Below are 17,307 nucleotides of genomic sequence, written 5' to 3' on the forward strand. Positions count from 1 at the left end.
ATCTAGGGCCTCAATACACCTTTCCAAGCTTTCAAAACTATTCTCCCCTACATGGTCTGTACTTCAGCCAAAGAAGATTCTGTCTTAAGAGCTGTAGGATCAACAAATCTCTGAATATAGAATCAAAAGCAGTCTCCAATAACATCCAGATAGACACTACTATCCACAGAAAAAAAATCCCACTGATCTCTTGCTTCAGTGAAATAATTCTGAGTCTCTCATAGGGGTCCACCTTCTTTACAGCGGGCCTGTGAGACTGCCACTTTAGAGATGTAAAGCTGCCCTCCCCCACCAGCTTGGCCAGATGAGAAGTGGCAGGCTGGGGAACCAGTTCATTCTCAAGATGAAGAGTTTATGGACAAAGAACAAAGATGTCCAAATCCCCAAGGAGCTTGGTCAAAAGCTGTAATAATACAGGTGGGAATATGTTTATTGTGAGGTTAGTTTGCTGTCCTCCAGTTCTATCTCCTAAGCTTGGCTTTATAAAATTTCAAAAATTCCTTTGATTCATGATGCCACTAAAACCAGGGGGTCTTTTGCCCTTTTCCTTGTACATATATCACGCTAACTGCAGAATTTGATTTTCATGCCAAACAGACTTAGCTCAAAGAAACAAGTACAATAGTTTTCTTTGAAAGGTGTTTTGCCCATATCCAAATTCAAGTTTCATGGAGCTAAGACAGAGCAAATTAATTATTTTAATTGATTATATGAAAAAGTAATAAATATCGTTTTGTACTTTGATAGTATTCTACCTTTTTCAATGGGCTTTTCTTTTTTTAAGAGAGAGGGAAAAGAGGTAAGAGGGAGAGAAACATCGATATGTGAGATATCCATGAACCTCTCACACAATCCCCAACCGGGGACCTGGACGGCAACCCAGGCATGTGCCCTGACTGGGAATCGAACCAGTGACCTTTCATTTCGCAGGCCAACACTCAATCCAATGGGCTATTTCCAATCCCAGCTAACTGTAAAAGCAACAAGGTGACAAAACCAGCACTCAGAAAATTAAATGTCCGAGATAACTCAGAGAGCAAATGGCTGCATTGAGACTGGAACCCTGGTTAAATAACTTCAAATTGGCCCTAACTCTGCTGCCTCTGGTGTTTCTATATAGAGCCTTATGAACAGTAGGGATTCCTTTCTCCCTGCCCTGAAATATTTATTTTTTTTAAAGGACAAAGAATTAATAGATTGTCCTTACCATCTAAAGGTAGGAAAAGTACTGATCCTTTTATGAATTACAAACATTTCCATTGTCTGCTCCAATGAGGCCCAACCACAAATTCAGGAAAGTTTAAGCACTCCCTTCCAATTTAACTGATTACATATACATTTCAGTGGTGGTGGAAGAGGGGAGCAGATTGGGATAGAGATTGACAAGAAAGTACAAGCAAGTTAGAACCAAAGAGAACAAAAATCACACTTTTCTTTAAACTTGCCTGCAAAAAAATAAATAAATAAATGCATTTCAAACAGGTCTGAAAGGATTATCAGGCTGACAACAAAAGTCATATTAAAAACGGATGCCTTCCCACATGGTCCTATTTGATGGCCACTTAAGTGGTTCACCTTCAAACACAAAAGCTTCCGATTAAGCAATAAGAGGGGTCTTCATCAAGGTGCCATCAAGTAATCATCGGGATTGCCACACAGGTCTAAATTTATGTTTTCTTAGACATTAACACAAAGATTGAACAGAGGCTCTAATTGACTCGTAATGACCTCACAGTGCCCATGCCCTGTTTTCACTTTTTTTAAGTTCACTGTGAGGCAGGGCTTAAAACAAGTGTAACAGCTGAGGAGCTGCCTGCAGGTGTGCTGAAAGACTGAAATGGAACCCGGAACTTTTCACCGTGGGGGAAAACAGGCCGCCTCTAGAAGGAGTTCCAAAATGCCACCAGACCTACAGGGAGTAATCCAGCCTTCAGCTCTTTATTGATAAAAGCCTTTTTCTTTTTGAAAGACTAGTGTGCACCACCCCCAGTATACTTGGGTTGCTTATTGTTGGCTTTATGATGGAGTCACACCATGTGTCCAGGGTAAGAGATAAGCCATTTGACAATGGTAGTATGATCAGATTCATGGGATTATCCCTTTCTAAAGTATTAGTTTTGAAATTGTCAGATATTTCCAAGTCAAAATTAATTCTGGAATATTTATGAATATCGGGGAATAGTGCAAGAAGCAAATATAGATAGAGTTATATTATAATGTGATAACAGAGGTACTAAGAGCAGGAACAAGATTTGGTACTGGGATTAATGAGGGTGGATTTTCATTATCTGACTATGTTAAAAACAAATCAGATATCAGCAAACTGGAGGACAGGGTGGTTGAAAGGCGGCTGATTAGTGACTCATGTTAATTTATTATGATGCTCAGAATAATTAGATAATAATATTCTCTTCATTTCTTGTCATTTCAGAATTCCACAGTAATAATCTCTTGAATTGTACTGTGTGTGTGTGTGTGTGTGTGTGTGTGTGTGGACAAAGTCAGATTCAACAAATATTCATGTTATCTATAATAACCCAGAAGTAAAACTATAGTTTAAGAAAAATTATCTGCTATTATATTGTGACTTGACAACTTATCCACTATTAGATAAAAACAACTTAAATTAGTTCTGGCAGATTTGGGACTTGGCAGTTCAAAATATGAATAGCAAATGTAAAAGCCTGAAAATGGCATTACTATTAGGTTTTGAGAGGATAATACACCTTTAAAGGGTGCCAGTGATTACTTTGCATACTGTAAACAACGGCTGCCAGTCAATTTAGAGAGGGGTATGCAGCACATAAATGTATTAAGGCAAATTCCATTCAACCAACTTAATGCTTTCTCTCCAAGTCACTATTTCTTAACAGCAGCAGTGGGGCTGGGTGGCTGGATATCATCTTCACACTTCATAATCTGTTCCAAATTGCAAAAACAGATCACAGCCCAGAAAAAGCAGGGCATTTCCAGGAGTCCGCTGATCTGTGGACTAACAGTCTCTGAAATCAAAATTAATCCTGAATGTTAAGGGCACTTTATGACCCTACCTGGCAGCACAGCTGAGGAAGAGGAAGCGCTCTCGCAACCCAGTCCGCTTGTCCTTTAATTCTTAATAACTCCACTGCCCCACAGAGTACACTTGCAAACTGTGGTCATGTGGAATGAAGAAATGGAAATTTTCTCTATAATCTGAATGAATATTCAGGGGTTTCACTAAACAGCATTTAATGACACTAGTCTTAGAGTTTTTAAATAGCTGAATATTCAGATAGGCACATGCCTTCAATTTTCGTTTATTCAAGGGCCCTCAATTCTCCATCTCCTTGAATTCTTTAATGTGTTTTTAAACAATTATACCTAGAATGATATTTTATAAAATTGGGTGCTAAATTTTGAGCTAATAATTATTTTAGTTTCTTTTTGAAGGTAATTTGATAAGCATTTCATTCTTCAATCTTCTCACTCAGTTACTTATTTTTAAAATGTGTCTGTCAGCTAGTAAGTAGCTCATAATCTGGGACTTCACTTTTTTGTAGTCGAACTCAGCCGCACTTCTTTTTAAACGGAAGTGTCTGATGTACTTTCGAAATGTCTTGACCAGATGTTTTGGCATTGAGGGGACCACACATCTCATCACCCCCATGAAAGGCCACCGCCACCACTACTGTACTGGAGGCTGCCCCTCAAAGTCGTTCAGAGTGTGGACAAAGGCTGCTGAATCAAAACACATCAGTCTTTCACATGCAGAACCTCTCACAATCCAATTCTAAACACCAAATTGGGGCTACGAGTAAAAGGCTAGGACACAGCAGGACACAATTCTTTTTTTCCTCAGGAGAGACAAAGTAAATTTAGTTGCAATTTTATTTCTTCTGGAGGCATTTCTAGGACTCAATACAACATTAAATTTTTGGCCTGTCTCTTTAATTTGAGAAATTGTAAAAACGACGACAGATGGCACATGGAATTGACTTATGTCCTCTATTCTTTACTGAAGGAAGGAGTGCATAGAAACTTTGATAAAGGCAGAAGCTACAGTATGCAGGTCGCTATTAAAACTATCCAGTGGCTCTTTGGACAGCTAGGAACAGAACATTCAGGCTTTCTTTTCAACATTCTTTAAAACCAACCAACACTGTTGTAGGGTGTCACTGGTGATCACACCCTGACATTCAGTCCCCTCTTGTCCCAATAAGGACATGATGGATGTGCCATTAGCTCTGAACCTCGGCAACCTCTGAAATTATCACTCTTCCCACCCCAGTCTCCCACCCCCACCCCTCAAAATCATTATGAAATAGGGAGAACACTCAAGCTTAGAGTTAATTGGAAACATTGCAAGAGAAGAGGAATGCTTAGGACAGCATGTCCACAGGAAAATAAATTACCCAGCATTGTTATTTAATGCATTGTGACATCATTTCCTGAAATTAAACAGAGATGACACCAATTCAGACGATCTCCAGTATAAGGTTCCATTCAAATAATTCACAGATGTTTTCTCCTGGCAAGCAGGAAACAATGCAAAGGCTAAGGCTAGGGGAGGCCTCGCTCTGCTGCTCGCTTGTGGGAACCTCTCTCTGCTGGTGTTTTTCAGCTGAGTGTTCTGCATATGCGTTTCCACATACGTATTTCTGTCATTAAGCCCCACTGTATTCAGTGCACATCTGTATCTCTGAATGTGAGAAGGGCCATCGCACACTCTGTAACTAAGAGCAACATTTTATATTGGGTATTAATTTGGCCTATAGTAATTAGTATTAAGCAGACCAATCTCAGGGTCATGAAGGTACCTATTTCCAAGAAGAAATAACTAATGTCTGTGAAACACTGATTCAATTAACCATTCAAGGCCCTTAAAAAATGTCTAATGATACAAATGATCACAGCATCTCTGTGGATACCCTAGTGGAAATGGACAAATGGAGAAACTGGGGTGGAGATGAACAAGGCGGCCAGCACGCTCTCTCAGTCTTGGTGATTTCGTGAGCAGCTGGAAACCCAAGCACAGCACCAAAAGACCAAAACACTCCACATTTGTGCAGCCATTACAGTCCACAAACTGACATCATCATTCGAGCCACATGGCAGCCCAACCAGCTAAGTAGGACATGCATGTACTATTTTCAGTTTTCAGGCAAGGAAATAGGCTTAGAGGTTGAGCAGCTTACCCCCAGGTTACAGAACTGAAACCCTAGTCTTCTAATCTCACATTCACTGGCCCCCTTTTTAAAAAAAAACTTTTTCAATCTTCACCTAAGGACATTCTTTCTCTGCTTTTAGAGAGAAAGGGAGACAGGAAGGGAGAGAGAGAGAAACACCTATGTGAGAGAGAAGCATTAACTGGCTGCCTCCAGGAGGCATCTGGACTGGGAATCACAAGAGTCCAGACTGGGCATGGAACCCATAATCTAGGCATGTGCACTGGCCAGGAATCAAACCCATGTCCCTTTGGTTACGGGACAATGTTCCAACCAACTGAGCCACACTGGCCAGGGCAGTGGAATACCTTTTAAGGAACCACAGTGTGCTGTTGCTCAGAAAGCCTGGACTTTAGCACTCTGAGGAAGCTAGAGACTGTAGATTCTGTTTGCATACTGGACCCTTTATGTCAAAAAGAAGTATTCTTTACAAAAAGTAGGCCCCAGCTAAGGCATTCTGAATTATTCTGTAAATGGTTTCTTCTTTACCTCCTACTCCTCCCCAGAAGGCTTGCCAGGAGTCTCTGCCTCCCTATGGGCAGCAGGCCTCCGATGCTCTCATCCAGCATCACTGAGCAGCCATCAAATGTTTACATGGGTCAAGAAGGCCAAGTTTAGAGTGTTCTCCCCTGCTGGGGGCATCTGGAACTTGTTTGGCAAAACCTGGTCGGCCCATCTCACATAGTCCCAGGAAAGTAACTGGTAGCTTTGTTTGCCCAGTTTCATTGGTCAAAGCCTCCTGCTAGTCACTCAACTAGATAAAAATAGAAAGTACAGTCACTTTGCATTATGTACTTATAAGAGCCAGGCATGGGGCTGAATGCTCTATATATCTCATTTAATCCTTGCAACAACCCTACTAGGTTGGTTCTCGAATTATACTTCTAGACATTCTAGAAGGATATTCTATTCTATTGATATGAAAATTAAGTTTAGAGAGGGTAACTAAGTGCTCAAGGTCAAAAATCTGCTGTGTTGCAGATTCTAGGCCCTGTATTCGTAGTTATGACACTCTGTCAATTATTTAAGGAAAAAAGGCCACCTGGATCTACACAAGATGAAGAAAACTAGTTAAAAGGCCATAAGTCAGTCTCTGTCTGTCTTTCTGTCTGTCTGTCTCTCTCCTGTGTCTGTACACACATACATTACATTGAGAAGTTTGAGATCACTAAGATGACTCTTCTATGGTCTTGACGAACTCACTGGAGAAGCGCGCTGTATGTGTTTCTCTAATGTAACATGGAGCTTTATTTACTCATAACTTGGGTGCATTTTCTCTGTAGGAAAACATACTTGAAAACACATTTTTATTACCAGAGACTCTTACAAAAACCCCATAAAGCAAACTCTAATAGACCAGGAGTGAAACGAGTGAACACTGGAGAAGCAGACGTCATCCCTCTCCCTCACCACCAGAGATATGAAGAGGGGACAAAGCATTTTGTCACAAACAAAGGGCAGAGTTTTTAGAACCTGCAGTTTCAAGAAGGCTGCCTGATATTATCTCACTTTAAAGTACATTTGCTTCTGATTCTGTACACATATCTTTGAAAGAAGTCTCACATCCCCTAAGTGTGAGCTTTTTTATCCCTATGTTTTCAAATAAGAAAACCTTCCGTCGGAACCTGGTATGAGTAAGTGGTGCCTTTGTGTGTGAGCACTTCCTGTTTTCACTCCATGATCAAATATATTCTTTGCAGCACAACTAGGGGAGCTCTTGAAGGTGGCAAGTGGTGGTGCCTGAGAGCCTAATTGAGCACACTAAGGGCTTCTTGCCATGGAGGAGTTTTTCATGCTTCTGAATAAACCGTTAGCCTGGGTATGATTTCTTGCTGTTTCTTTCTTTATCTTTGAAGTAAAATTAAAAAAGAAAAACAGTTGTAATGGCAGGCTTACTTTTATGATATCATCATCTCCAAGTGTTAGCGAAAGGAATATACTTCCCTAGGATTTCCCTAAGCTTTTTTTTTTTTTTTTTTTTTTTTTTTTTTGCCATTGGGTACTCTCCAGCAAAAGCACATACATTTGCAATAGATTCTTTCTTTGATCTTCACTAGATTTCTTAGTATGGGAGCCAGGCTCAGCCATCAACCAATGGAAGAGGGGATAATAGTAGCATATACAACATTTTTAGTAGTTGAATACACACACACACACACACATTCCATATTATGTTATATATATGGATTTATTTCTTTAACATTATTGTGAGGTTTTTAAAGGGGGGATTTAAAACACATTTTAGAAATTGGTAGTTAGAAGCTAGAAACTAATTACTTAGCCACAGAATACGCAAATTCAAAGTACTTAATTCTGAATGTAAAAATTCCTCAATTCATCAAATAGATTTGTTTTTCTTTTAAATTCTACTTTGGATTCAGTTTAAATATTTTCCTGAATATAATCAGTTCTGAGTGCACTACCTTCTCCCCTAAGTTGGCCTAGCACAGGAATTTGAGAGCTTGTTTTAACTGTTACAGTCATAGTGGAACTTGTGCTTCCAAGAAAACTGAAGGTTAATGATTTTTGTCATATTGAGACTGAGACTTAACAATTGCTACAGTTGGCCTTTGTTGAGGTGGGATTCTTTTTTCTCTGGGCCTTTTGAGGTATTCAGAATAGGTGACAATAGCTTGCAGTTGAGAACATATGTAGAGAGACCCCTGTGGCTTATTGGGAAAAGTTGCTCCATGCTGGTTGGGTGTTTGGAAAAAAAAAATACAACCAGAGTTCTTTTATGTCCTGCTAGTTAATGAATGCATGAGTGTCAAAATGGGCCAATGGCCCATTCAGGGGGCAAAGCCTTAGCAGCCCCCTTCTTTAAGAACACATCCTGAGATGCAAAATACATTCTCTTAACAAATTAAAATAATGAGATAATTCAATTAGCTTCTTTTTTAAAAAAAAGAAAGAAAAAAGGGTACGTAGGGGATTATTGTAATACAAGAGCAGGTCATACTGCACAAAAGGGAACAAACCAGTTTGAAATAATGTTAGAGAGACTGATAATGGAGGACTGCACATTGAATCATGCACTTGTAAAGAAATTTACATGAAATAATAATTTAGACTACAGCTATTTTCAGTGAGCTGGAGCCAACATTTCACTTTGAAAGTTGAAATTAATTAAAAGACAGAAAAATATAGTGGGGCATCTCTCTTTCCAAGGACTTCCTCATGCCTGTTAGTGCACATAAGAAACAAAGTCTAAATTAACATGTCGCTAGTTAGGGGTCTCTCTATTCTTGGTTTCTGAGCTCAGAGTTATAGCCCAGTAAATCTTTTAGCTCATTAAAGATTGGAGAGTAAAAGTTTTACAGGACCATCCTCGTCAAAGTTACTGAGCCTCTTCTCTGCAGTTGGGGTGAAGTCTGGATGAAGACGAAAAAATTTTCAAATGGAAAGCCAAGGAGAATTTCCTTAAGCTACAAGGGAGGTGCAGAAAAGGCAGAGGAGGGGAGCAGAGAGAAAGACTGGGAGACCAAGCCAGGGGAAGGAAGCAATGAAAGGGCCATGCTGTGAAAGAAGGCCATGAGGAAGAGAAAAATAAAGCACTTAGGGGAAAGCAAAAAGAAAGGCGGGCAGAGAAGAAAGGATTGCCAGAGGCTGGGACAGAGCAGCACTCCACGTGTTCCTGAGCAGAACTAGTACCTGTAAGTGTGGGAAAGGAGCCTGCAAAGTGGACTTTTCGTTTGAAAAATGGGGAAATGGCAGGTCCAGAGAACTTTGGGGACTTAACTGAGGTTCGGCCAGAGGAAACCTGAACTTAAAAAGCCAGTTTGACCACACAGTAGTGGCTATATATTTCCATCACAGCCCTTTCAAAAGTATTTTTTATCTATATGATAATACGCCTGTCTCCCACACTGGAATGCAATTTCTTACATATGCCTGATCAAATGGTATCACAATGTTATAAAATCAATACAATTATTTACCAAAGAAAGAAATGCCAGTTTCCTGAACTCCTGGCTCTGGCTACTTTGTCTCCTCTCCCCACTCCGAGGACAGGCATTCATTAAAGTTTTCAGTCAGAGAGAGACTCTGCACAAAGCCTTGCATGCGATTAACTAGATGAGAGCACTCATGGGGTGGGGATGAGGTTCTACAGATGGTTAGGAGCACCTTGCACATCAGAGCCACAAGGAAGCCCTGGCCACCCACAATTATTCACCAGTGGCCATGGTGCAGGGTGGGTGCCTTCCAGGACAGGGGCAGGACAAGACAGGAGATCCAGCAAGCACTCTGGACACTTGTGTGGACACAGGCTATGAGTTGTAAAGGAGAAACCTGGTTTGAAGAGAGAGGCACAAAGAAAGTCTTCTCTATTTGGAAAGGTTGGAGGAGCAGGAAACTTTAAAAACAAGAAAACGGCACTTGGTGTCTCCATTTACCACTAACCCCCACCCCCTCCCCCGCCTTTGACTGTGGAGTGTGTTGATGGCAGAGGTTGTGAGATTTATATGCTACTGTTAAAGGTGATAATGATTTTAGCAGTCATCATACAGTGGTAGAAAAAACATAGATTTGGGTAAAAAGGAAAGCTTGGGTCCTGGTCATAGCTTGCTTCACCTTCAGCTAATCACTTCCCTTTCCGGGTCTCAGTTTCCTCATTTGTAAACAGAACAGCTGAATTCTCTAAAATTCTACTGTTCTGTGACATTGGTTTTGATAACTGAGGGAGATGTGTGCTGGGAGAGCAATTGTGGAAGTCTGTTTTCAGCCAAGAAAGGCTGTGTGTGAGGAAGCAGAGGGAGGAAACTGAACAGGTGAGCGCGTAGGAGAAAGCAGTTTGCCAGCCTGGCATGGGCCCCCCTACCCTGCCTTTCTTAGTTGCTACTCTAACCAAACAAACCTCCAGTTAAAAATGAGAAACTCCTCCCCTCACACTCACTCGACTTCCAAATTAAAAACATTTTACAGGTTAGTAAATCTCCAGCTGAGGTGATGTAGCAAAGAACAGCTGTGAAGTAATTTTGATAATGATGAGAATAATAACCACATGGCAAGGTTCAGGGCTCTGCTGTTGCAGCTTCAGTGCTCCTGAATAGATAAAAGTGATTAAATACTCCTGATTATCCCTGACCAATATGTAATGGATTTACAGCCCTTTCAATTAGTCAGTATTTGCTTAGGACTCATTATTTTGTCTTTGGTTAAGTAATCAGCCCAGAGACCGCATGTTCTGTCTAATTCCTCTGAGCCGAGTCAGTGCAGGGCCCTGACCTTTGAAATGGCCAAAGCTGCAAGGCAGGAATAACCACTGCTCCGGCAGCCTCGTTGGTTCTCCCAGCTGATCCTGACACCACAGGCCAGATCGATACACCTTAGTTTGCTACTAATGTCCTTACATCAAAATGGCCGATTTAAGAACGTGAATCTATCACTTTGCCCTCCCCACCACCACTCCACCCCTTGCCCTTTGTAGCCCTGTGAGCAGAGCAGATCAGCAGCCACCACCATAAATAAAACTGGAAGCTTGTCCTGGACCCATGACACTGTAACTAATGTCATTCAGCAAGGCAACACGCAAGTGGGATAATCAAAGACCTTCAGCTTTCAACGTGCTACTCTATTTTAAAGCATCAGCCCAAATAGAATGGCCTGGAAACAATATTATAGCGAGAATTGGCCTCTGAAATCTTTTACCATTTTCCCAGAATTTCCAAATGAACAGTAAAATATAAGAGTGCCTACTTCCTCTGCAAAACATATATTGTCTTAGAGTCAACAGTATATATAGACACATAAAACGGATTGCAAACAGGAGGATAGAGATAAATTGTTACTTAAAAAATGTTGCACACGGTTGATCTTTTCCCAGAAGTAAGGAGGGTTAGCTTCTAAGATAATGGATTTGAACAGCTAAAAAAGAATCTTTAATCTCCATCTTGCAAACAAAGGTGTCATAGCACCTATAAGCTTGTGTGTTTGTCACATAAACACGCCATGTTTGCAAGCTGCTTCGGTGATCACAGTTGCACTTGATACCATGAGCCTGGGCATACATGTATGTGGCCAGGCACCTTCTTTGGCGACTGGAGGAGACTGCTTTTGTTAAGAGTGGGATCGGCAATGTTAATGGATTCACGAGCTAAGTCCTTGCAGCCATTTCCTTTGGTTGCCAATTGCATCACCTAGAGTTGCCCTCAGAACTTTTAGCATGAATAACAAATTTACTCATATATACTGTTTAGGGTCCTAGATCATTTTGGATAAGGTCATTCCTGGTTTATTAGAAGAAAAAACCTGCTCCTTTCTGGATTGTGCCCTACAGATAGTGAGACTTGATAAAACCTTAACTGCTGTTAGTCATCAGATTTCATGAAAGGGAGAATCGGCACCTTGTTTTGAGAAATCTCTACTAGCCCATATAATTTGCTGGGAGAAGGCAAGACAACAAAAAAATTTTTTTTCTCTTTCATCTTGACTTACTGTGAGATGTTGGAAAAGCCAGGCTCTCATGATATTTGTTGCTACTTTGGGGAAAATGCCTCTTTTCTTCTGGCGTTTTTTGTCCTTGTCTGGATCATCATCATCACCTGTGCCAGGTGACGCTACACTGTTGTCTAAACCATCCCCTAGTAGAAAGAAATGAAAATACATTAGAGAAAGCGCAGAAAGGGGCCAACAACAATGTGCAGCTAATGATGAGCTCCACTCAGCTTGTTGAGAGATAGCCATTAAGCGGGTATATTCTCTTTCATTAAAGTATAATTGGAGACACAAATATGTAAAAGACAAAATTAAACCAGGCCTCTTCAAATGTTAATTTTGTGTGTCTCACAGTCGCCCATATCATTAATTCAATTATAATTGTGTGCTTGACACAGTGCAGTAGCTCTTTGTCAATTACAGAATCCGATGTGGGAAAACAGCCATCAGAAAACCCATTCGGAGAAAATGCATCCCATGCCCATAGCGAACACATACTGTAGGGTAATCAAGTTAAATGTTCTGTAGTCTATATATTCTAGGCTGCCTGCATAGGTGACAGTAACTGTGTCACTGTTCATTGCACATAACACACTGCCTGCTCGGCCCCTCCTAGAACTGTCACCTCCTACGCACACACATTGGCACACTCCTCCTCCGCTGACCCTGCACTCAGCATTTGCATGACGTGAAAACTTTTAGCTCTCTGCTCCACTGATCATTACCATTAAAAAAAAAAAAAAAGGATATACATCAAGGTAAGGCGCTCACTTAACCAGAAGTTTCTCTCAACATCTTTCTCTTCTGTGCTTTTCTCTGGCATCAATTGTGCATTAGCAAAAATCATTTACTTTTAACAGTCATAGTTATTTTTTCCTGCCCTCCGGCAAAAATGCCTTGAAAGCCTGCCTGGAGGGCATCTAAATTATGTATCTGAAAAACTCTTCTGGCAAGGCATTGCAGGACCCCTACTATCTTAAAATTCATACGAGCACGTCTTCCTGTTTTGGGGAAGGCATCAATCAAGAGCAGCAATATATGCCATATCCCTACATTAATATTTGAACTAATAACTTTAAAAAAAGGAAAGAAACAGGATCCGACTTGTGGCATAATCAAATGCAAAATAAATGAAGAATATGGGGACAGCACTGGGGCTTTATAGATGGCTGTGTTTTCCTTGCACATCATTAGCCTGGAGCCACACGAAAGACGAAAACAGAGAAGTGGAGAGTTTATGCTCCCCGCTGGTGTTTAAGAAGCCAGGGTCCTGGAAGGACATCTGGGAATTGCGCTGAGATGGGGGTTTTGTAATTTAAGAATAGACATTCATTAGCAGTAAATGCCATAAATCCCATGCTAAGTAAAAACCTTGTCCAAGAAAGCCTAAAACAATAAACTCTGTGCTCAATGTAGCCTGAGCTAGCCAGCCGCTTTGCAGCTTCCCGGGAAATGCCATAGACCCACCGGTTCGTTCCCAGACCCGCTCCCTCCTTTTGGGTTGGGTCACACCACAATATCCTGGCCGCTGGGCCCCTTATCTTCCAACTTCAAGGTCTGCTCTGTGGGCTTCCCTGTACCTGTTCTTTTCCTCCCGCATCGCCCCCGCCTCAAAAAAACAAAAAAACAAAAAAACCCTCAACCTTCTTTGACCAGAGAAGCAGAAAAGCCACAGCAAAGAGCTGGCAGATTAATTTTATTGACATTTCCATTTTCACTGCAATGCGATACCCTCCATCACATGGAAGAGATGACCCTCACTATTTACAGACTGACAGGCCACTTCATTACAACCACCCTGCCCCAAGGCAAAGCAGCTCCCTTCCATCTGCCCAAACACTAGAGCACGACCCCAAAGTTGCTGTTCTCTTTTTCTTTGCCGTCTGTTATGATAAAAAAAAAAAAAAAGGAGTGTGTCAAAGGGACCCTAAATAGTCAAAGATCTAATCAGAGTACAGGGAAACAAAAGGCATTTGACTTTTGAATATCGGTTGTATGGAGTCTACTTGTCATCTGTCTGTGCTCCTGCACACCCATGAACACTGAGGGGCCACTTGCACAGGGAGATACACACACACACACACACACGCTGGAGCAGGGACATGCACACATGCTTTCCACCATGCCAAAGAACTGCTGCAAGGCAAATTCTCACCCACATTAATGGCTTCTGACTGCTCCTTGGCAACCCTAGCATTTTAACCTGGGTGGATGTGCTCTCCAAAATACAGACACTGGAGCGATCTCATCAGCTGTTCATGTGACACAGATGGAGAGTGGCTATTAGGAGCCAGGCAGTGGGCCTTGGGGATCTGAGGTGCTGTTCTGTAGCCCGGGGCGGTTTTGAAAAGCAGTACCCTGAGATGAGGGAAAAAAATCCACACTGCAAGTGCAAGTTTGAAGTCAGTCAGTCTGTCTACCTACTACGGATAAAGATATCTTTGTCTCTGAATATAAAAATCTATGTGGGCTATCTGAACGCACACTCCAGATAATGTATGTATGGAATGGCTCTTCCTTCAATGTCTTCCAAATATACAAACACACGCTGTAAACAATGCCTGTGTGTATATATTTCTTTCTAAGCACATATGGTTTCTGTGTATATGTTTAAGCTGAAATTGTCAGGATTTTGTTAAAATCTCATTTAGCTTTTTCTGATAGATTTTTGAATATACTTATTTTCAAAGGTTAATGGCTTAATTGAAGGAAGTTCAATGAAAAGAGGCATTTGCCTTTTTAACCCAATCAATGACCTTAAAAATGAGAGACAGCGTGTCCATAGTGCAGTTTCTCTTGCTTAAAAGCAAAGAGGGTTGGTAACACCTTCAAACTATATGATTCACTGTATTTAGCTCAAGGAAAAGATACAGCTACACTGAGTATCCTTTGATGACTGACTTAAACTGGAGAAGACAGGAACAGTACATGAATTTTAATATAAAGCAGTCCATTTTATATAAATGTAAAGTACCTGAGGTAGGATCCAGTGTAACAAATAACTGTAAAGAAAAATGTATACAAATAATTGTAAAGAAAAATGCGCCTATTTTTGTAATAACTAGATACTAGATGTTAGATTTTCAAATTAATATTACTGTTTATATCTCTATAAAGAGAGGAATTTTCCTCTCCAAATACACAATGAATACCATTGTCTTTTCCTTCGATGTACTGTTGAACCAACTCCAGCATAGAGGACTAACAAATGCATAAAGAAAAATGTTAAAAAGGCAACTGTGTGATCTGCAACCTAAAATAAAATTGTGCAGATGATGCTAGCGTTAGTAACTCTGAAAGTGGAGACTGTTTTTTGTTTTCAGGCTGTGTGTGTGTGTAAGATAGTTGGCATTCCTTGGCACTGGTACCAAATGAGTTTCTGTGCTGAAAAGGGGGTGTATACCAGCACAGATGCATGTGCCAAAGAATGTATAGGAGATGAAGTTGTAAGTCTCAGCATCTGAGGTTAGGATTCAAATGTGTGAATCCTTAAGGGCAGGAACTGTTTCTTACCTTTTTATCCTGAGAGCAGACCTCCACCTCTGACCCAGAGCTCTGACCCGGCTGGGTGAGTGAATGACCGAACTTACCAGTAAGCTTATTCAAGGGCCTACCCTCTTTCTGATAATCCCACACTGGGGCAAACACACTCATTCTAGTACCCAAGGGTCTGGGAAGGTTGCCCTTGTGTAGCCAGTCACTTCTAAACATGCCGGGTGCAGGGCTTCTTAGACAAACTTTGTGGCCATTAGGGCCCTTTTGAGGGGCAGAACCACAGTCCATTCCACCAGATTGCCATCTTTGCTGATGAAAAATGAAATAAAGTGCTCTGGCTGGTGTTGGCTGAATGTTGGCCCATAAACCAATGGGTCGCAGGTTCAATTCCAGGTCAGGGTACATGCCTGGGTTATGGATTCGGTCCCGGTAGGGGCTCATACAAGAGGCAACTCATCAGTGTTTCTCACTTTGATGTTTCTCTCCCTCTCTCTCTCCCTTCTTTCCCCTCTCTCTAAAAAATCAATCAATAAATAAAAAAGACAGAAAGAAATGCTGGGCATTCTTTTTTTAAAAGGTTGCTAATCCCTTGACTAAGGGCACAGTCTAAGTTTTGGACAAAGATAGTTAAAATAGCCATGTATTTTGCATGACCACAAAAAGAAATATCCAAGCCCTATGGATAGATGCGGCCCCCAGGCCTCATCCCATGCATACTGAATCAAAATATCCTAGGGCAGAGACAAGGAATTTGTATTTTTAACAAATTTCTTGGCTTTGCTTGTGCAATGAATCTAGAACTGATTCTTAAACTAGCTTTTGAAACTCACTAAACTAGATGACGTCCTAATTTAAAATAAAAGGCAACCTCAGGGACAGGTAGACTGTTAAAGTTCTATTTTACTCCCACACATCTGGTTAGTGGTCATGGTGAACACCTACAATATGGCCATTCACGCAGGAAAGCCATGGTGTTCTCCAGCACGCACACTGGCCAACACAACAAAGCCTGATCTTGACCTGCTGGTGGTGAAGGTTAAACAGGAAGTAAGAAACTGTAGAAGTTGACTCTCAAAATGTACATCACTGGCGAAGAAATGATGAGAAATGCAAAGTCTTCGCCCCACCTCGGACCTACCGAATCTGAAACTCTGGGAGTGGGGCCTAGCAATTTGAGTGTCTCCAAGCACGTCAGGTGATCTGATGCCCACTCATGTCTGAGACAGAGGGATCCCCTTAGCCTGCTACCCTGGCTGGTGGTTGTCTTGAAGGCCTGAATCTATCTCTGGGTCCTCCTTTCTGGCTAGATTTATACCCATGCTCTGCAGGAAGTCCCACATCCTTTCCAGAGCTGAGTGAAGCATGCTCAGAGCAGGGTATCCAGGTAGAGGCAAAATCTATATCCATAGCTGTGTAGCCAGTGAATCAAGAAAAGATATGGGTGTATCACGAGAGGACTTTGAGATGATTCTAAAGCAGAGCTTCCCAATCCATAAAATTCTTGGCCATAAAAAACTACCCAGGCAAAAGGACGCCACTTGCTTTCATTGGCATATTGTCTCATTTCATTTAGCAAAAATCTGTCTATATTTCAGACATAATTGCTTGGTCTGGAATAAGGAAATGATACAGTAATGATGTTCTATGATGAGTTCAGTACCACTGGGGTGTGACCTTCTTGCCCTATCAGAAATGTAATGTAACAACCAAGAGGATCCCAGTCCATCTTCTTCTACTTATTCCTCTCCCCTAACCCACCCCAAACAAACAAGCAAACAAAACACTCAGACATTTGGCACTGAAGAAACTGAGGCCAGGAGGTTAAATCCTTGCCCAAGTTACATGTGCTTAAGGATAAACTGGAGTCCTGGCAACTTCAAGTCCAGTGTTATTCTCACATTAACATTGTAAGTTATCTTTTACTTTTCAAGGCTTTACCTCATTGGAACCCTGTTATCAGTGGTAGATCTAAGCAAGGCTTGATCCTAAGGTAAAGCTCTAAGTGCAGAAAAGTGATAAGATCTAGGTCCCAGGATAGGGACTGAGCTAGAGCTGGACCAGACTGATCCCAGTTCAAACAGAAACGTGCAAACTTCTCTCCCAACAGTAAGCCCGCAGCTGTAAGGGATTTCAATATATTCCATACAGCTAGAGTCTTCGAGACTCAGGATTT

General features: G+C 41.3%; 1 protein-coding gene across 13 annotated transcripts in view; it reads right to left on the reverse strand.

Annotated features, from left to right (window-relative positions):
- The window catches only part of MEIS2 (Meis homeobox 2), a 196,596-nt gene that overhangs the window by 123,351 nt on the left and 55,938 nt on the right, over nucleotides 1–17,307 (reverse strand). For all 13 annotated transcript variants that reach the window (XM_071221953.1, XM_045201327.3, XM_024568505.4 and 10 more), the window contains one exon: nucleotides 11,640–11,785. In XM_071221953.1, coding sequence (XP_071078054.1) covers nucleotides 11,640–11,785 — 146 coding nt within the window. The remainder of the gene's footprint in view (nucleotides 1–11,639; nucleotides 11,786–17,307) is intronic.

The sequence above is a fragment of the Desmodus rotundus genome, chromosome 7 (genome assembly GCF_022682495.2).
Source record: "Desmodus rotundus isolate HL8 chromosome 7, HLdesRot8A.1, whole genome shotgun sequence".
Taxonomy (NCBI): domain Eukaryota; kingdom Metazoa; phylum Chordata; class Mammalia; order Chiroptera; family Phyllostomidae; genus Desmodus; species Desmodus rotundus.